At 32.6% G+C, this 21,816-nt stretch overlaps 2 protein-coding genes across 3 annotated transcripts in view; both read left to right on the plus strand.

Moving 5' to 3' along the window:
• The window catches only part of LOC101887446 (BCL2/adenovirus E1B 19 kDa protein-interacting protein 3), a 41,905-nt gene extending 24,736 nt beyond the window's left edge, over positions 1-17,169 (plus strand). The window contains exons 1-6 of one of the 2 annotated variants that reach the window (XM_005181124.4): positions 10,981-11,131; positions 11,393-11,579; positions 14,751-14,835; positions 14,899-14,969; positions 15,030-15,191; positions 15,264-17,169. In XM_005181124.4, the coding sequence (XP_005181181.1) occupies positions 11,425-11,579; positions 14,751-14,835; positions 14,899-14,969; positions 15,030-15,191; positions 15,264-15,315 (525 nt within the window). In that variant the 5' untranslated portion in view covers positions 10,981-11,131; positions 11,393-11,424 and the 3' untranslated portion in view covers positions 15,316-17,169. Of the gene's footprint in view, positions 1-10,980; positions 11,132-11,392; positions 11,580-14,750; positions 14,836-14,898; positions 14,970-15,029; positions 15,192-15,263 lie in introns of those variants that run through there. The other variant, XM_005181123.4, reaches the window with a different exon arrangement.
• A 1,339-nt stretch (positions 17,170-18,508) lies between these two features.
• On the plus strand, positions 18,509-21,762 carry LOC101887732 (transcription termination factor 3, mitochondrial). Its single transcript, XM_005181126.4, has 4 exons — positions 18,509-18,667; positions 19,407-19,611; positions 20,528-21,308; positions 21,371-21,762. The coding sequence occupies exons 2-4, from the start codon at positions 19,504-19,506 to the stop codon at positions 21,646-21,648; spliced, it is 1,167 nt and encodes a 388-aa protein (XP_005181183.2). The 5' UTR covers positions 18,509-18,667; positions 19,407-19,503; the 3' UTR covers positions 21,649-21,762.
• The last annotated feature ends 54 nt before the right edge of the window (positions 21,763-21,816 follow it).

A 21,816-nucleotide genomic window follows, 5' to 3' on the forward strand; every position in this document is an offset into this window, starting at 1 on the left:
CAAAAATAATAAACAAAAATCATTTCCGTTCCCTTTTACCCCTTCCTCCTCTGTGTGGAATATTCCAACGCAAATTTTTTGTAGTTAAACTACAAATAAATTGCATTATGGGAACGCCATATGTTTCCAATTGCCTGCCTGCCTGCCTGCCTGCCTGCCAGACATAATGAAATTGTTTTCAACTCCCCCTACCCCAGCGTCACCCACATGCTCAAACTTTAACTTCAAATATTGTTTATTTACTTTATTTTTTATTTTTGGGGAGAAAAAAAAAATAAACGCCAAATGGTGTCAATAGACTTGTTGCGCTGCGCACATACTCTGCAAACACACTTGTTTGCTCTTCACTATTCATTCATGGACGCCAACGCTCTCTGCTACTCTAAAATAGATATGCATGTATTGTATATATGTCGGTCGGTCGTAGCTCAACACCAACCAACCAACATGCATGTCATCCACGTCCACGTCGCCGACCTCTCAAAGAAAAATACAACCAAAAAAATTGAAAAAAAAAAAGAACGCTTTATTGTTTGAAACTCAAAACAAAAATATAAACAAAAAATTACGACGCAATTTTTTTCAAGGGGTTTCGTGCTGCTGCTGCTGCCACATCACACCATTCTTCTTTGTTGTTGTTGGCGCTTTTTGAATGGGTGAGAAAGGCAAAAAAACCGGTCAACATTATTTTTATTGCGATTGCAGACAAGTCCAAAAATTTGAAGTGTGGGCTAGTTATCTAGCCATCATACGATCACAAACAAGCCGGTCATAATGTAAACATCTTTTGAAGGCAGCCAAGAAATAGAGTTGCCGTTATGGGATTTTTCAAAAAAAAAAATCTTTTTTTTTTACCGAAAAATATAAAAAGTCTGGAAAAACGACCAAAATGATCAAAAATTCCAACCAATTTTTACCGATTTTTTTAAGGTCACGTGTTGTAGTTACAGAGTTTATTTGTTCGGGGACCCCAAGTGATATTTGATGAAGAACATTTCACCCATTGACTTTTTTCGCCTAACATCATTTATTCTGGTCGATTTGGCCACAAATTGGGAGAAACTAAAAAAATTGGCTTTACTTGCAATGATTCCCAATTTTTATTGATAAACACTATAACGACGGTTTTCAGTTATTCGATGACCCATAGTGAAATTTGATGAGGAATATTTCACCCATTGACATTTTCCGCCTAACATAATTTATTTTGGTCGCATTGTCTAAAAATTGAGAGAAACTTACAAAAATTGGATATAGTCAAATCATTCCCAATTTTTACTGACTATTATTATAGTTACGGATTTCATTTGTTCGATGACCCATAGTGAAATTTGATGAGGAATATTTGAGCCATTGATATCATCCGCCTAACATCATTTATTCTGGGCGATTTGGCCTCAAATTCGGGGAAGTTTACAAATGACCCAAAAATAATATATACTTAAATCATTCCCAATTTTTATTGATAAACATTATAGCTGCGGATTTCATTTGTTCGGTGACTCATAGTGAAATTGGATCAAGAATATTTCACCCATTGACATCATCCGCCTAACATCATTAACTTTGGTAGATTTTGCCACAAATTGGGATAAATTCAAAAAAAAAAAATGGCCCAAAAATAGGATTTACTTATAATGATTCCCAATTTTTACTGATAAATTTCACAGCTACAGATTTAATTTGTGCGGTGACCCTTTGTTAAATTTGATGAAGAATATTTCACCCATTGACATCATTCGCCTAACATCATTTATTCTGGTCGATTTGATCACAAATTGGGAGACATTGACAAAATGACCCAAAAATTGGATATAGTCAAAGCATTCCCAATTTTTACTGACTATTATTATAGCTACGGATTTCATTTGTTTGATGACCCATAGTGAAATTTGATGAGGAATATTTAAGCCATTGACATCATCCGCCTAACATCATTAATTCTGGTCGTTTTGGTCACAAATTGGGGAAAATTAAAAAAATTGCCCAAAAATTGACTTTACTTGCAATGATTCCCAATTTTTATTGATAAATATTACAGCTGCAGATTTAATTTGTTCGGTGACCCCAAGTAAAATTTGATAAAGAATATTTCACCCATTGACATCATCCGCCTAACATCATTTGTTCTGGTCGATTTGTTTAAAAATTGAGAGAAATTTACAAAATGAACCAAAAATTGGATATAGTCAAATCATTCCCAATTTTTACTGACTATTATTATAGCTACGGATGTCATTTGTTCGATGACATATAATGAAATTTTATGAAGAATATTTCACCCATTGACATCATCCGCCTAGCATAATAAATTCTGGTCGATTTTATAACAAATTGGGAAATTTCACAAAAAGACCCAATAGGATACATACCCTGCAATGATTCTTAATTTTTACTGATAGGTATTATAGCTACGGATTTCATTTTTTCGATGACCCAGAGTGAAATTTGATGAGGAATATTTCACCCATTGACATCATCCACCTAACATAATTTATTCTGGTCGCTTTGGCCACAAATTGAAAAAAGGCACAAAATGACCCAAAAAATTTATATAACTCAAATATTACCAATTCTTTATTGGCAAATATTACAGCTACGGATTTAATTCGTTAGATGAGCTTTAGTGGAATTTGATGAAGAATATTTGCTCCATTGATATCATCCGCCTAACATCATTTATTCTGGTCGATTTGATCACAAATTGGGAGAAATTCACAAAATTACCCAAAAATTGGATATAGTCAAATCATTCCCAATTTTTACTGACTATTATTATTGCTACGGATTTCATTTGTTCAGTGACCCGTAGTGAAATTTGATGAGGAATATTTGAGCCATCGACATCATCCGCTTAACATTATTAATTCTGGCCGATTTTATCACATATTGGGAAATTTCACAAAAAGGCCCAAAAATGATACATATTGCAATGATTCGCAATTTTTATTGATAAACATTATGACCCAAAAATTGTAAATACAACAGTGATTCCCAATTTTTATTGATAAACACTAGAGCTACGAATTTCATTTGTTCGATGACCCATAGTGAAATTGGATGAAGAATATTTCTTACATTGACATCATTCGCCTAACATTATTTATTCTGGTCGATTTGACCACAAATTGAAAAATAGTTTGTGCCTACCGAAAAAATGTTTATAACTCAATAATTACTAATTTTTATTAGTAAATATTACAGGTACGGATTTTATTCGATATGTGAGCTTTAGTGGAATTTTATTAGGAATATTTCACCCATTGGTATCGTGAGCCTAAAATGAAAAATAGTCATAATTTTGGGTAACATTTTGGGAAATTTGTAAAAAAACGACCAAAAGATCACATTCCCCTAAATAATCCCCATTTTTTGTTAATTAATATTACAGTTACGAATTTCATTTATTTGGTAACCTATAATGAAATTGAATACAGAATATTTCTCCCATTGACATTACTCTCCTTACGCCAAAGCTTGAGGTCGTTTTGGGCACAATTTGCTTAAAATAGTAAAAAATGACCAAAATGACATACATACTCAAATTATATCAAATGTTGACAGACTTGCATAATAGCTACAGATTTCTTTTGTTCGGCGACCTATATTGAAATTTGATGCTCTTCATTTTCCCCATTAACATCTTTCCCCTAACATGAACAGGTATGGTCGATTTTGCCATCGAATGTGAAAGAGTGTAAAATGACCCAAAAATCGAATTTACCCAAAATGTAAACGATTTTTTCCCCGATATATAAAGTGGCTACAAATTTCGTTTCTTTTGCGCCCCATAGTGAAATTTCACAGAGAATATTTCTCTCTTTGACATTATACCTCTAGTGACTCATTATAATGGCTAGTTTCGGCACTAAATGGAAAAAGGGAAAAAATGACCCAAAAATCCCAATTTTTGATGGATAACCGTAGTGGGTGCGGATTTCTTTTCTTCGATGACTTGTATTAGAATTTGATGAAGAATATTCTTCCTTGTGACATTATTTCATTAACATAATTGATTATGGGTCATTTTGCCATCAATTCCAAAAAAAGGTACAAAATGACCCAAAAATCGCAAAATTGTTAGCGATTTTTGATTGATACGCGTTGCGGTTACGGATTTTATTTCTTGGATGACCTGCAATGAAATTTGATGAAGAATATTTCTCCCTTTGACACCATGCCTCTAGCATGAATTATAATCATAATTTTTGGCACTAAATGAAAAAAGGCCCAAAAATATCGAAAAAAAATTAATTCGATTTTTTTAGAATTGATTTTCCTTTCCATCGTATATTTTCACCTTTTAGCGGTTTAACCTCTTTTACCATTATTTATTTGATGTATATATAATGGAATTGGTATAGTTTAAATCCACTGGATTTTCTAAATCCTGAAAATCCCATAATCACTTCCTGGCCATTCTGGCCATTTCTTTCACAGAATATTCATTATTTTTACTTTTAAAAAATTTCAGTAGAAATTTTGTTCTCTAGTGTACTATATATATTCGTTATCCCATTACTTTTTTTTCTTGTTCTATAAAAAGTATATTCACATTTCCTTTTTCCTGATTAAACAAATAACAAAATTTATCAAACAACAACACTCACACAAACACACGCCCCCAAAATATGCATGGGTACGTACGTGTGATGCGTTCATATTTAGAATTGAAAAAAAAAAAAAAAAAATAAAATTTACTACGTAAATACGAAATCGTACAAACAAGTCTGCGTCATTCACACACTCACTCGTTCACTCATTCATTAAAGCGGGTCACAAAGAAAAACAACAAAAACAACAACCAAAAAGTTAATGTGAAAATCCAATCATATATATTGTGATAATTTGATTAATAAATTTTATAATTTTTGAAAATACTTTGCTAGAGCTATTTATTTTTTATTATAAGTAGCTTGATAACAGGCAGAAGGTCATGTGCGTGCAGCCATACGCCTTAATTTTAGGTGCATACATTTAAAATGAAAAGTAGAAACATGAAATGAGAAATAATACTTTAACTCTCCTTTAAAAATGTCTACTATTCTCTGGGTAACTTCTCTGGTTTCCTTGTAATACCATACGCCATAATTTAAGGTGCAACCATTGAAAAGAAAAATCAAAAGAGAAATAAGACTTTGGCTCTCTTTAAACAATTTCTACGGCTGCTTGAGTAACTTCTCTGGTTTCCTTTTTGAAGTAACGGTTTAAATGTCGTTATCTGAACTAATAGTCACTAATGCCCCTTTCAATCTTGTGATCCCTATACACAAACGTTTTGTTTGTACAGTACATAATACAAGATTCTATTTACATGGAACGTGTTTCTTTCTTTTGATTATACGTCAAATATGAAACGTGACTTCATAAAATGCGTGTATACCTGCCGTAAACATTTAAATTTGTGAACAATTTTGAAAATCCTCCAAACTCAATATATAGTTTATTTATAAACAAAATAAATAACGGCTTTTTCCCAATATTTCCTTTGAAATCCATGATGAAATAAATTGATTAAACGGAATTTCCTTGCACGTTATCAATTCTTCAAAGAACAAAACAAAATCCATCAACAATCACAAAATAAAAAAAAACAAATTGTGAAATTAAATTTTAATAGAATTTTTTCCCAAAGTCATGCCGCCCTCTTTTTCTTCTTCTTTTTCAACTTTGAAACACTTCAACACTTAATATTTCATTAAGTTTTTGTTTGAGGTTATGTCGTCTTTGTTTCTAATCTATTTTTCCAATGAATCATTCAGTGTTTTCTTTCTTAATAAAAAGCAACAACAACAACCAAAAATATAAACAAAAATTTATTTGCCGTCGTCATTTATATTTTGGAGGGGAAAAAGTGCATTTTTGACGCAATAGAAAAAAAAAACACTTGAGTTATTCGATTTGCAGTAATAGTTTCGAAATTTGGAGGGGAAAGGGAGAGGCAGAGGGGGAGGTGGGGACGTATTTGTTTTACACGTTCAATAAACTTTTCCATGCCATACTACGACGGCTGCTACTGTTTGGCTTTTATTGTTGTTATTACATGCAAGTTGGATTGGTAGATTGTGAGGCAGAGTTGCCATTTGAAAAAATTAGCCAAAAATTAAATCAGATTTTTTTTGATAAATATTCTAGCTGGAGATTTAATTTCTTTGGTGACCCCTAGTGCAATTCGATGCGGAATATTTTCCCCTTTGACATCACAACCCCACGGACAAGTATTATGGGTGTTTTTGGTATGAACTTGAAAGACGGCAAGATTAGTAGGAATTTATAAAAAGAGATTGTTTACAATTTTTTAAAGATAATGTGCTATAGCTACATTTTCCAATTTTCGGGATTGCATGGTGAAATTCGATTGAGAATATTTCTTTCATTGTTAGTTTCTTTAAAAAAATTGTGAAAACAACCCAAAAATCACCAAAAAATCACCAATAATCAAAATGTTATCAATTTTTTTTGTGAAATCTGTTATAGGTACAGATTTCTGTTGTTCGGTGACCCCTAGTGAAATTTGATGAAAAATATTTTCTCCTTTGACTTTACTCCCCTAACATCATTGCTTATGGTCATTCGGCCATCAAATCGGAAAAAGGTATAAAATGACCCAAATAATCGCTATATTATTAGCGATTTTTGACTGATAGGCATTGTGGTTATGGATTTCTTTTCTTCGACGACTAATAGTGAAATTTGATGAAGATAATATTTCCCCTTTATATTATTTCTCTGTAAACAATAATAATGGTCGTTTTTCACCAATTCTGAAAAATACGTAAAACGACCAAAAAAACGCTTAATTGTTATCACTAAATTTTCAGCGATTTTTGATTGACCCATAGTGAAATTTGATGAAAAACATTTTTTCCCTTTATATCATTCCAGTAAAATCATTGATTATGGCCGTTTTAAATCAATTCTTAAGAAATGTATAAAAAGACCCATTGTTATTGATTTTTGATTCATAGGCATTGTGGCTACGGATTTCTGTTCTTTGATGACTTATATTGAATTTTTATGAAGAATATTTATTTCCTTAAATTTTTCCTCTATCCTTTATAATTATGGTCGTTTTTCACCAATTTTGAAAAATTGTACAAAATGACCCAAAAATCGCTAAACTGTTATCCCTACATAGTTAGCGGTTTTGATTGATAAATATTGTAGCAACCGATTTCTTTACTTCGATGACCCATAGTGAAATTTGATGAAGTACACTTTTCCCCTTTATATCATTTGCCTAATATCATTGATTATGGTCGTTTTCTACCAAATCTGCAAACATGGTGCAAAAAGACCCAAAAATCGCTACATTGTTAGAATTTTTTGATTGCTATGCCTTGTGGCTACGAGTTTCTTTGCTTTGACGACTTATAGTGAAATTTGATGAGGAATATTTTTTCTCTTTACATCATTCCCCTAACGTCATTGATTGTGGTCGTTTTCTACCAATTTCGAAAAATGGCACAAAATGACTCAAAAATCGCAATATTGTAAGCAATTTTTGATTGCTAAGCCTTGTGGCTACGATTTCCTTTTCTTTGGTGACTTGTAGTGGAATTTAATGAGGATTATTTTTCCTTTTGACATCATTCTCCTAACATCTTTGGTTATGGTCGTTTTCTACCAATTTAGAAAAATGGCACAAAAAATACCAAAAATCGCTACATTGTTAACAATTTTTCTTTTCTTCGATGACTTATAGTGAAATTTCATAAGGATTTTTTTTCCTTTTGACATCATTCTCCTAACATCATTGGTTGTGGTCATTTGTTATAGTCTTTTCTACCAATTTTAAAAAATGGTACAAAATGACCCAAAAATCGCCAAAATGTTAACATTTTTGATTGCTATGTCTTGTGGCTAAGAGTTTCTTTTCTTCGATGACTTATAGTGAAATTTTTTATAGATTATTTTTCCTTTTGGCATCATTCTCCTAACATCATTGGTTAGGGTCGTTTTCTACCAATTTCGAAAAATGGAAGAAAATGACCCAAAAATCGCTAAATTGTTAACAATTTTTGATTGCTAAGCCTTGTGGCTACGAGTTTCTTTGCTTTGATAACTTTTAGTGAAATTTTATAAGGATTATTTTTCCTTTTGACATCATTCCCCACACATCATTGGTTATGGTCGTTTTCTACCAATTTCGAAAAATGGAAGAAAATGACCCAAAAATCGCTAAATTGTTATCATTTTTGATGGATAATCGTTGTGGCTACGAGTTTCTTTTCTTTGATGACTTATAGTGAAATTTTTAAGGGTTATTTTTCTTCTTTACATAATTCTGGTAAAATCATTGGTTATGGTCGTTTTCTACCAATTCTGAAAAATGGAAGAAAATGACAAAAAATCGCAAAAATGTAAACATTTTTGATTGCTAAGCTTTGTGGCTACGGATTTCTTTTCTTCGATGACTTATAGTGAAATTTAATGAACAATATTTTTTCCTTTTATATTATTTCTCTATAATCAATAATTATGGTCGTTTTCTACCAATTCTCAAAAGTGGTACAAAATCGGTAAATTGTGATCACTAATTTCTTAGTAATTTTTTATTGATAAACGTTGGGGCTACGGATTTCTTTCTTTCACCGACTACTAGTAAAATTTAAGAAAGAATATTTTTTTCTTTTAATTCATTCTCCTAAAATTATTGATTATGGTCGTTTTCAACCAATTTCGAAAAATGACACAAATAGACCCAAAAATCGCTAAATTGTTAACATTTTTGATTGCTAAGCTTTGTGGCCAGGAGTTTCTTTTCTTTGGTGACTTATAGTGAAATTTAATGAGGATTATTTTTCCTTTTGACATAATTCCCCTAACATCATTGGTTATGATAATTTTCCACCAATTTCGAAAAATGGAAGAAAATGACCAAAAAATCGCCAAAATGTTAACATTTTTGATTGCTAATCCTTGTGGCTACGAGTTTCTTTTCTTTGATGACTTATAGTAAAATTTTATAAGGATTATTTTTTCTTTTTATATCATACCCTTAACATCATGTGTTAGGGTCGTTTTCTACCAATTCTGAAAAATGGCACAAAAAAAAATCGATAAATTGTTAGCAATTTTTAATTGCTAAGCTTTGTGGCTACGATTTTCTTTTCTTCGATGACTTGTAGTGAAATTTGGCGAGGATTATTTTTCTTCTTTACATCATTCTGCTAAAATTATTGGTTAGGGTTGTTTTCTACCAATTTTGAAAAATGGAAGAAAATGACCCAAATCGCAATATTGTAAGCATGTTTTTATTGCTTAGCCTTGTGGCTACGATTTTCTTTTCTTTGGTGACTTATAGTGAAATTTGACGAGCAATATTTTTCCTTTTGACATAATTCCCCTAACATCATTGGTTATGGTCGTTTTCTACAAATTCAAAATAATATAAAAAATGACCCAAAAAATCGCTACATTGTTAGCGGTTTTTGATTGATAAATGTTGGGGCTGCGGATTTCTTTTCTTCGATGACCCATAGTGAAATTTGATGAAGAATATTTTTTCCTTTTATTGTATTCTCCTAAAATCATTGATTATGGTCGTTTTCTACCAATTTCGAAAAATGGAAGAAAATGACCCAAAAATCGCTACATTGTTAACAATTTTTGATTGCGAAGTCTTGTGGCTACGAGTTTCATGTTTTTAATGATTTATAGTGAAATTTGATGAGGAATATTTTTTCTCTTTACATCATTCCCCTAACGTCATTGATTGTGGTCGTTTTCTACCAATTTCGAAAAAATGGAAGAAAATGACCAAAAAAATCGCCAAAATGTTAACAATTTTTGATTGCTAAGCCTTGTGGCTACGTGTTTCTTTACTTCGATGACTTATAGTGAAATTTAATGAAGATTATTTTTCCTTCTGACATCATTCTCCCAACATCATTGATTATGGTCGTTTTCTACCAATTTCGAAAAATGGAAGAAAATGCCCAAAAAGCGCTAAATGGTTAACATTTTTGATTGCTTAGGCTTATGGCTACGGATTTTATTTCTCCGATGGCTTATAGTGAAATTTAATGAGGATTATTTTTCCTTTTGACATCATTATCCTAACATCATTTACTATGGTCGTTTCTACCAATTTCGAAAAATGGAAGAAAAAATCCCAAAAAATCATAAATATTTTCAATGTTAATCTATTTTTTTTTTTTCTACCGATTTCTTTTGTTTTGTGAATATATCTACCTTGAACCCATCCTACCCCACTAATGCAATAAAATTTTAATTTTTATTTTTAAACCACATCCTTTTTATTTCGATTTCACCACAAGGTTTTATTTTTTCTTAACTCCGATAAAATTTTGCACATTTTTTTTATTGTTATTGTCTTTTTTTTTTGCCTCACCACAACACAATAAAAATAAATTTTTCATTATTTTTATATGATGTTTTGTTTTGCTCGTTGTTTTCTTAGATTATTATCGGTACGTGTGATTTTTTTTTTTTTGTTACTGAAGCAGAAAGTTGTTTACCTCGCCATTATCTGGACTGGTTGGCTGGTGGTGATGACAGTCATATTGTCAGGGTGATGGTAACTTGCATGCGGTGGTGGGGCAACGGGAAGTGCATGTCTCCGGATAGAGAAGGCCTCTTCTTTGTTCCAGTGCAAAAAAATTAAAATCTTGATATTGTTGTGGGTGCAGTTTTTCGCCAGTCACCAGTCTGCCGGACATCAATCGCATTTAGTTATTTGTTTTATTATTAAGAATAATTTTCGTTCATTCTTTGTGTGTGCCAAAGTCGTTGTCGTTGTTCGTCTTCTTTTTGTAATTTTTATTATCAATTTTATTGATGGCAATAATTGTGCAAAGGTCTTTGCTCCCAGTGGCAATTCGGCTCCACCCGTCTTTGTTAAGAAAAAAGCTCTTTAATTCCGTTGTCTAGCCAAGGAAGATTGAGTGGCTGGGGGATATTAAAGGGATTTCATTGGGCTTTGTTTCAAAAGCCTTCAGTCTCTTGTGGCCATGACTTTTTAGCTCTTGCCTTAAATCGTTTAAAAATTGATATTTAAAATATTCAATATTCCATTACGGCGTGGCAAACCTATTTCAACATTGATTGTCACAGCCCTTTTTGCGCTTTAAATAATCCGCTAAGCCGCAATAAATCAAGTGGTCAGGTAAGTAGCTCAAGGTCGCCCAGAAATAATGAAAAAATAAATAAATTTTTAATGATATGGCCATTGAAATTATCGGTAATTTGTTTTTATCAACAATTTGTTTTGATTATTTTGAAAAAAAAAAAACCTCAACTCTCTGCTCTGCTCCCTAGCCAAATTTAGCAACAAGGTTTCTAAATTTATTTTACATTTATTTGTTTCATTCAGAAAATAATCACATTATTCTAATTTATTTCCATTCTTTTTTTTTTCTCTTTTCAGAATCTTGGATTGAATTGAGTACGGCAGCCACAATGGCCGGTGTCAAAAGTCCAGACAGAATAACACCCTTGCCCTTTGCCAATGGCGAAGAATATTTACGTTTGTTGCGTGAGGCCCAACGTGAATCGAATCAATCGAGTCGGGTTGTTTCGTTGGCCAGCTCACGGCGTGATACACCCAGAGACAGGTATGTTTGGAGAATAAATTGAAAAAAAAAAAAACCTTTTTTAATTCTTTAAAAAATTTATTTTGATTTTTAGGTCAGTTTTTTTCAAAAATGAAAACGAAATCGTACGGGAAAGGTTTTTGGGACCCACTAATCTAAAACCTCAACCAGAAGGGCATTCAAAATTAGATCCACAAAGAAATCGGTCAGGCTTCCTTCACAAGCTTTTTTTGGACTCACTAAACCCTACCTCAGATGTCGCCAGAAGGGTATTCAATATTTGGTCCACAAAGATACACTCAGCCAATTCCTCAACTGAATCAGTTCTTAAACCCCACCTCAGAAGACGCCAGAAGGGTATTCAAAATTTGACCCACAAAGAAATCGGCCTGGATTCACAATTTTTTTTTGGACTAACTCAGCCAATTCCTCAATTGAATCAGTTGTTAAATCCCACCTCAGATGTCGACAGAGGGGTATTCAAAATTTGACCCACAGAGAAATCGGTCTGGCTTCACAAGCTTTTTTGGGACTCACCAGGCCAAATGCCTTAAGTGAATCCGTTCTTAAACCCCACCTCAGATGTCACCAGAACGATATTCAAAATTTGATCCACAAAGAAATCGGTCAGACTTCCTTCACAATCTTTTTTTTTTGGACTCACTAAGCCAATGCCCTAAATGAATCAGTTCTTGAACATCACCTTTAAAATTTGATCCACAAAGAAATCGGTCTGGCATCACAAGTTTTTTTTCGGACTCACAAAGCCGGACTCGGCTTAAACCCCATCTCAGATATCGACAGAAGGATATTTAAAATTTGATCCACAAAGAAATCGGTCTGGCTTCAAAAGCTCTTTTTTGGACTCACTGAATCAGTTCTTCAACACCACCTCTAATATGACCCAAAAATCGATCGATAATCAAAATATTTTTTATATTTTTATTGGTATATGTTACACCTACAGTTTTCTGTTGGTTGACAACCCCCAATGAAATTTGGTGAAGAACTTTTTCTCCCTTGACATTATTCCCCTAACACCATTGGTTATGGTCGTTTTCGACCAAATCCCAAAAAAAATGATGAAATGAAAATGAATGGCAAAAAATGACCCAAAAAAAAAATTAATATTTTAAATAGGTTTTTGATTGCTTAGCCTTGTGACTAGAGAATTCTTCTCTTCGACGACTTATAGTGAAATTTAATAAAGAATATTTTTCTCTTCTGTAGCATTGCTCTATCGTTAATAATTATGGCCGTTTTCTACGAATTATCAAAATTGGTAGAAAATCGCCCAAACAATTTTTTTCGGATTTGTTAACAGTTTTTTAAAAGAAAATTACAATAACTACAGATTTCTTATGTTTGAGATTCCATATTGAAATTTGATAAATAATATTTCCTTTATTGTCGCCATCTGTCTACGATGCATAATTATGGTCGTTTTTCAAAAAATTTATGAAAATTACCCAAAAATCGCCAATAATCAAAATATTATTGATATTTTTATTGGTATATATTATACCTACAGTTTTCTGTTGGCAGATAACCCCCAATGAAATTTGGTGAAGAACATTTTCGCCTTTGACATTATTTCCCATGCATCATTGGTTATGGTCGTTTTTGACCAAATCACAAAAATTGGCATAAAATGACCCAAAAATACTAATATTTTAAACATGTTTTTTAATTGCCTATCCTTGTGACTACCAAATTCTTCTCTTCGACGATTTATATTGAAATTTAGAACATTTTTTCACTTTACATCATTCACCTAAAATCACTAATTAGGATTGTTTTCCGCCAACTATGAAAAATATTAAAAAATAAGCCAAAATTTGTTAAATTTCCCTATTTGTTAGTGATTTTTGAGGTATAACCATTGTGGCTACGGATTTTTTTACTTCGGTGACCTATGATGAAATTTGATGAAGACCATTTCCCCCCTTTACATCATTCTCCTAACATTACTAATTAGGATAGTTTTCCGCCATCTATGAAAGTTGGAATAAAAAATGACCAAAAATCGCTAAATTGTTATCCCAACATTGTTAGCGACTTTTGATGGATAACCATTGTGGCTACGGATTTCTTAACTTCAGTGACCTATAGTGAAATTTTATGGAGAACATTTTTTTCCTTTACTTCATTCACCTAACATCAGTAATTCGGATCTTTCTATGAAAAATGATTAAAATGGTCTAAAAATCACTAAATTGTTCCCTACATTGTTAGCGATTTTTGATTGATTTTGCGGCTACGGATTTCTTTACTTCGATGACCTATAATGAAATTTGATAAAGAACATTTTTCCCTTTGATATCATTCACCTAACATCACTATTTAGGATCGTTTTCCGCCATCTATGAAAAATAGAAAAAATGACACAAAAAATTGCTAAATTTTTATCCCTAAATTGTTAGCGATTTTTGATGGATAACCATTGTGGCTACGGATTTTTTTACTTCGATGACCTATGGCGAAATTTTATGGAGAACATTTTTCCCCTTTACATCATTCCCCTAACATTACTAATTAGGATAGTTTTCCGCCATCTATAAAAGTTGGAAAAAATGACCAAAAATCGCTAAATTGTTATCCCAACATTGTTAGCGATTTTTGATGGATAACCATTGTGGCTACGGATTTCTTTTCTTTGAAGACCTATGATGAAATTTGATGAAGACCATTTCCCCCCTTTACATCATTCCCCTAACATCACTAATTAGTGCAGTTTTCCGTCATCTATGAAAGTTGGAAAAAAATGACCCAAAAAATCGCTAAATTGTTATCCCTATATTGTTATTGATTTTTGATGGATAACAATTGTGGCTACGGACTTTTTTACTTCGATGACCTATAGTGAAATTTTATGGAGAACATTTTTCCCCTTTACATCATTCACCTAAGGTTACTTATTAGGATCGTTTTCCACCAACTCTGAAAAATGATAAAAAAACTGATAATGGGGTCTCAAACCAAAGATACATTGAAGACTATTTTTGGGGAAACTTTGAATTTTCTTTATTTGAGGATGTAGTTTTCAATTAAAATTTATTATATTCTTTCTTTTGTTTATTAAATTGTTTAAATATCTGATTTTATTGTATTATCTGTATATTAATTTAGAAAAATCCAAATATCTTTTAATAATTTCCATATCTTTTGTTTTCTGTTTTTTTTTTTTTTCAGTCCAAAATCTCCACCAAACAGTCCAAATACAGAATTGTGTCCCGATGAGGAACTGAAAAATGTATATATTAATTATTGGAATAAGGTGAGTGTCAACTGAAAATTTTCCCAAGGAGTTGCTAATATTTATATTTCCTCTCTCCTGCAGACTGCTGATGCAAAAGACAATAGCGATTGGTTGGATGAATGGAATAGCCGACCAGATCAACAGCCACCAAAGTAAGTAAAGGGTTTATTTTTTTTAATTTTCAAATATTAATTCGTTTTTGTTCTTCACAGAGATTGGAAATTCGAACATCCCCAGAATCAACAGAAAAAGAAAACAGCTGGCTATTCTATACGTCTGACCCGTTTGGGCAAGAATTCCTTGTTTTCACGTGAGATTTTGTATTCCCTAATATTATCGAATGTACTGTCGCTACTTCTAGGAGCTGGTTTGGGGTGAGGTTTTGAAACAAGCTAATGTTTTGGAAAATGTTTTTAATTTTTGTTTTTTCGTTTTCTTTCTTCCAGGTTATGGCTTAGCAAACGTGGCATTTTGTTTACCCGAGTGGTAATCGACTGAAGTGTTTTTCGTTTTCGTTTTATTTTCATTTTGTATCACCTCTAGAAAAAACGACTCTCGTTTCTTATTTCTTTTTCTTCTAAAACAAAAACGATCTTCTATACATATATGTATGTATATATAACAAAAACTACATATACATATATATAACATAACAATTTACATATGTAAACTTAGTGTGTAAGGTGTGATTTATATAATATATAATTTATGAGATTGAAGGTTCAAAGGGCAAGGAGGTGGGATGGGTGTTGCAAGAACAATGTATATCCCCCAGCCTCTTTGGCCTTGGATTTCAATCTTTGCTGTTTTTCTATTTACTGCTTTTTCCACATTCGTTAAATTATTTTTTTAAAAGAAGAAGTCATTTGTATAGTTTTTCTTTTCACAAAAAAGAAAACACAAATTGAAATTCTTAAAAATCGATGTAAAATTAAATATATTTCAAAAAAAAACAAAGGAAGATAACTTTATATGGGCTCAGGTTATAATGAATTTATTGAAAAAAATATATATGGAAATTTGAAAAAAAAAATCATTTTATTTTAGTTAAAATTCAATAGAATATTAGCTTAAATTTGCTTTAAAAAGTCCATTATTTATTTGCCGTAAAAATTTGATTTTCTTGGGCGCGAAAGAGTTACGCCTTAAATATAATTTAAAAGAGCTTACGAACAGCTATGGAAGCCACTCTAATTTTCGATAGTTTAAAGAAAGTTTGGTATCAATTGGTTTCCCCCTTTTGCCAGATTTCTTTCAAGAATCGTAAAGCTATGTTGGATTAGCATTTTATTTAAATGCTGTATTTATTCCTTTTTTTTTTTTGTTAAAATCAAAGTAAATACAAAAAAGAGACATGTTATAAATTAACACAACAACACAAAAACAATCAAACCAACAACAAGATAACGTACATTTTTTTATTATCATTACTCTTAAATGAAAACGAGTTTTTTTTATTATTATTATTATTAATATAATATACATTTGCATAATATACAATACCCATTTTTATATATATATTATACGTCAAGATAAAGAAAAAATGAGAAAAAAAACAAAAATTTTTTAAACTAGACTTCTTTTTTTTTATTAAATATAATAATTTAAAAAAAAAAAAAACATCTATTTAAATATAAAAATATCGAAAACGGTATGTGAATTACAAAAAAGAAAAACAAACCATGCGTCAAAAATTAGATACCCTCTTGAATACAAGAAAAATCACAATAAAAAAAATCCAAAAAAAAATATATAGAGTGTTTTATTTGCTTAAAGAAAACCAGTAAAGAAAGGCGAAAAATCTGACTTGGCCCCATGGTAGAAAAATATAGGTAGATGCATCAACGCTTGGAAACATTGATATGTCAAAATTTTTGAAATGTATTTTAAAAAAATAAGCTAATTTTTGAGGCGGCAAATTTGAATAAATTTTGCTACGGGTAGTCGCAAAATAAATATACATTTGTATAGAGAATTTATTTAAAGCAGATGTTTATGTTATATTAAGGCTTTACTGCATTTATAATTTGAAACCGTAATGAACTTGATATATGCTATATGCCATTCTAAATCGATTTCCATTCAATTTGAAGAGGGCATTTTAATAATAAATCAATTTTTGCGTTCTGTTTTGGATTTTTTTTTTTGTAAAAAAATTAAATTCATATTCACACTGACAATAGCCGCCGCTAAAAGTAACTAGTTCCATGGTTCATTTATTGAATTTTCAAGCTGATTGCGATTTCAGTTTGACGGAGGCATTTGTGTCGACTTCGACTTTGAGAACGCTTTCAATAAACCCTATATAATCGATTTCCATTTAATTTTTTATAATAAATTAATTATTGCATTCTGTTTTGGGTTTTTTTTAGAAAAAAGTTAAATTTAAATTCACATAGACTATAATGGCATGATAAGCCACCGCTGAAAGTAACTAGTTCCATGGTTCATTAAATGAATTTTAAATCTGATTGCGATTTTAATTTGACGGAGGCATTTGTGTCGACTTCGACTTTGAGAACGCTTTCATTAAACTCCATATATCGGGAGCTATGGCTATAATCTATTCAAAATCGATTTGCATTCAATTTTTTTAATAATAAATCAATTTTGTTATTGCAAAATGGTCAGGCTTATCCCTTTATTGTTGTTTTTATAAAAACAACGTTTGTTTATTAGTGGAGAACGATGGTAATGTTTATTATTTAATTCTGTTTCTTATTTTTTTTTTTGTGGGAAAAAGTTAAATTTATATTTACTTTTACGGTAAGCCGTAACTAGCTCCATGGTTCATTTAATGAATTTTCAAGCTGAGGAGGCATTTGTGTCGTCTTCGACTTTGAGAACACTTTCACTAAACTCCATTTATCGGAGCCTTGGATATAATCCATTTAAAATCGATTTCCATTTAATTTTTAATAATAAAACAATTATTGCATTCTGTTTTGAATTTTTTTTTTGGGAAAAAGTTAAATTTAAATTCACAATGACAATAGCCGCAGCTAAAATTAACTAGTTCCATGGTTCATTTAATGAATGTTCAAGCTGATTGTGATTTCAATTTGACGGTGGCATTTGTGTCGACTTCGACTTTGAGAACGCTTTCATTAAACTCCATATATCGGGAGCTATGGCTATAATCCATTCAAAATCTATTTCCATTCAAATTTTTAATAACAAAACAATTATTGCATTCTGTTTTGGATTTTTTTTTTGGAAAAAATATAAATTCAAATTTACACTGACAATAGCCACTGCTGAAAGTAACTAGCACTCGGTTCATTTAATGAATTTTCAAGCTGATTGTGATTTCAGTTTGACGGAGGCGTTTGTGTCGACTTCGACTTTGAGAACGCTTTCATTAAACCCCATATATCGGAAGCTATGGCTATAATGCATTCAAAATCAATTTCCATTCACTTTTTTAATAATAAATCAATTATTGCATTATGTTTTGGATTTTTTTGGAAAAACAGGTTAAATTTAAATTCACATTGTCTATAGCCGCCGAATGACATGATAAGCCGCCGCTGAAAGTAACTAGTTCCATGGTTCATTTAATGAATTTTCAAGCTGTTTGTGATTTCCTTCATGTCTTATTCATAGACAACAGCCCTCTCGGCGTTATGCATTACACTCATTCGTAAACAAGAGAGTTCTCGGGGACTTGGCTCATTAGTTGTCTGCCTTGTTTGTTTACATTGTTTGGGGCGCTTTTTATTTTGATTTGCTCTGCCTAAACATAACCGCGCAAAGCAGATGGACACACACTACTCAAGAAGAACATTGCATTGGATTGGAATTGCACACATTGGTTGGGCGGGATTATATTGACAATATTGGAAAAACAGTGAGTAGTATCCCAAAATGAATTTAATCCAACTGGTTGGGTATTGGTCGGTATGAGTCTTATAGGTTAGGATTCCCGTGGCCCATTTCATCAGTGAGTAAAATCCCAAAATAAATTCTATCAAGAGTCTTATAGATTATAGTCAAATGGAGTAAATGGCCATCGAGTGTTGTCGCAATCCCCTTGATTGGAAAATCTTTAAATTTCAATAAAGGAAGAGACCGTTGCGCGTCCAGCGTTTTTGCCTGATAAGAAAGCTGTACGGGGTTCAATGGTGTAGGAAATCAGGGAATTACGCTGAAATAAGTGAAATACTATTTACACAGATGATGCTACATCCTATATCTGCAACAGCTTTAGTTCTTCGCACTATAGGTCAATCGGCATCAGATTCGCATCAAATAGCCAAGAATATTTCGCCGTTTGCATTCATTTTTGAGTTGAGTCATACCAACCTTCTACTGTCCGGTATATAATGGGCATCGGAGTGACCTTTGTGACCGGAAACAGGCTTTTACACGGTATGGAGATAGTGACACCGCATTGCAGTGTATCTTATGCATAAGTGTAGTTTGGTTTCAATTTGCAAGGGATGCTGCTTTTCCCATGATTTCCAAGCGATTCCTTGAAGTGTTGCTCTGAGAAAAAGGATATGAAAGCATTAAAATGAAACATTTTAAGGACAATTTAATAATTTTTAATTTAATAATGTAGAACATAGCTATTTTCCTTTTTCTAGATTCCAAAATAACCCATCATACAACGATCCTGCATTATACAACGATCCTGCTTCGGCCTAAATTGTGAAAGACTCCTTAAGTCGCGTTTTAAGCATCATGCTACTTTCAAGACAGATACGAATTTTAACCAAGTTAACTATAAACCAATTAAAAATCACACAAAATGTTGGCGGTCAGCGTTTCCTGAGAGGCGGAAGACCCAAGGTGAGTAGAATAATGGAAATAGTGTGTGCATCTTGAGCGTTTCCTTTGTTTTTCTACAGGGAAAAGCAGCGTTAGAATAAAGATGTTTGGAGACAAACTATATTTGTATTAGTAAGCAGTAAAAGGAATTTATAAATTTCATCAGGATCTGATTGGAGGACAAAAAAAGGTATTGCGGGCCAACCTGGTTATCATTTATATGAGACAAAAGGCCGGTCCTATTATGAAATTTTTTCAAATGTCGAGACGATCGGAAGTTAGATTCCTATAGATGAACGGCAGGGTGTCTGTGTAGACCAGAGAAGCGTAGATAAGCTGAAGAAAGTTCATAAAATCTAAAGCCGATCAGATGGTATAGACCACTACAAGACGGTCTTTGTAGAGGAGAGAAAGGGAAGGCCCCCCAACACACAAGTCAACGTGGGAACCATTTATATAAGACAAACAGGAGGGGTCTCTAATGAAAGAACTTTAGGAAGGTCAGGACGTTACTATATAGATGAGCCGAAAGTATAGTCCATTGGTGGACAGAGAGAAGTATATATGAGGAAGATCTTAAGAGGAAAGGGAGTTTATTATATGCGAACTGAAGGGCCTTTATAGACGGGTCATAGCCAACGCTTCTTTATAGACGAGTCATAGCCAACGCGAGGCGTTTTTTTTACTTCAATATGTTCAATTCACTTTTCGATGAAGTGAAGTATTTTAAAGGAATCTTTTTTCTTGAAGCAGGGGAGTGCAAAGGAGTCTATTAAAAATATTTTTATAACATCCAGGAGTGAGGCTTCATAGAGGTTTGGATGCTTTCCACGGGGGCTTTCTCCCTTCTCAATTGTGTGTTTAAAAACATATTTTTCCAAAATTTCCATATCTATGTTTTGTAGTTTTTTTGTAACATTCAATTTTTCATTTCCAGGTAGAATATCAGGCCTTACCCAGCCCACTTAATGAACAGAAACCAGATCCCGTTGAAATGGCCAAAAAAGAATTGGCCGAGCTGACAGGTGGCATGGATTTAAATGAATTGCAAGCAATTCTCGAGCCAAAGAAACACAAAAAATCCCAACTACCCACAACACAGCTTAAGGAAGGCGAAACATCAAACGAATTACAGAATGAAGTGGAAACCCCACCAGGTCTACAGCCCACCTACAACTTGGCAGCCTATGTCAACAAATCAGAATTGTTGCAGAATTTCATAAAAATGGGTGTCGATTTGAGTTCAATAGAAAAACGTAAAGGTTTGGCACAATTTGTGTTGAGCCTGGAAATGGAAAAGGATGTCCATCCCAGATTATTGTTCCTACAGGACCAGGGTGTACCGGCAGAATTGTTCGGAGATTTTATAACCAAAAATCCTTTAATATTTAAAGTCGACATGGACGATATGCAGACAAGAGTTAATTACTTGGAAGCGAAACGCTTCTCCAAAGTGCAAATCCAAAGAATCTTGACCCTAAATCCCTTTTGGCTGATGTTCTCCACGAAAAGGATTGACAAGCGTTTGGGCTATTTTCAAAAGGAATTCGCCCTGAGTGGTGACGATGTGCGGTATCTTAGCAGTAAACAGCCGCGTTTGATAACGTACAATATGCAGCATTTGGCCGATGCCACGTTTTGTGTGCGCGAAGAAATGGGCTTCACCAAGGAGGAAATCAAAGTGTTACTCTTAAGTAAACCACGTCTATGGATGTTGAGTAAGTTGAGATTTAAATGTTTTGTCACGTTGTTCTGTAAATGTTGTTTAATTTTATTGCAGAACCCGATGATCTAATTGAACGTTTTGCTTATGCCCACAATGAAATGAAGCTATCCCACCAAATGCTGTTGCAACAACCGGAAATATTAACTTCGCGGGAGTTCCGTTTGCGTGAACGCCATGAGTTTCTTAAAATGTTGGGTCGTGCCCAATACGATCCGGAAAAGGATCTCTATATTTCGCCCAAAGCCCTGGTAGAGGGAAATAATCATCACTTTGTTCGAAAAGTGGCCAAGAGTGATATGGAAACGTTTGAATTGTTTTTAAAAAATCGCTAAAACTAAAATGCAATTTGTTAACTAGGTCTAGTTTAGAATAAACATTTCATAAATCTATAATTATTGAAAAGAAAAAAAATGTTTAAAAATATATGTAAGGTTTTAAAATGTAAAGACTAATTCTAACGTCTAAAGTTTAAAATAACAATCCGTAGCGAGAGAGGGAGA

The sequence above is a fragment of the Musca domestica genome, unplaced genomic scaffold, assembly GCF_030504385.1.
Source record: "Musca domestica strain aabys unplaced genomic scaffold, Musca_domestica.polishedcontigs.V.1.1 107, whole genome shotgun sequence".
NCBI lineage: Eukaryota > Metazoa > Arthropoda > Insecta > Diptera > Muscidae > Musca > Musca domestica.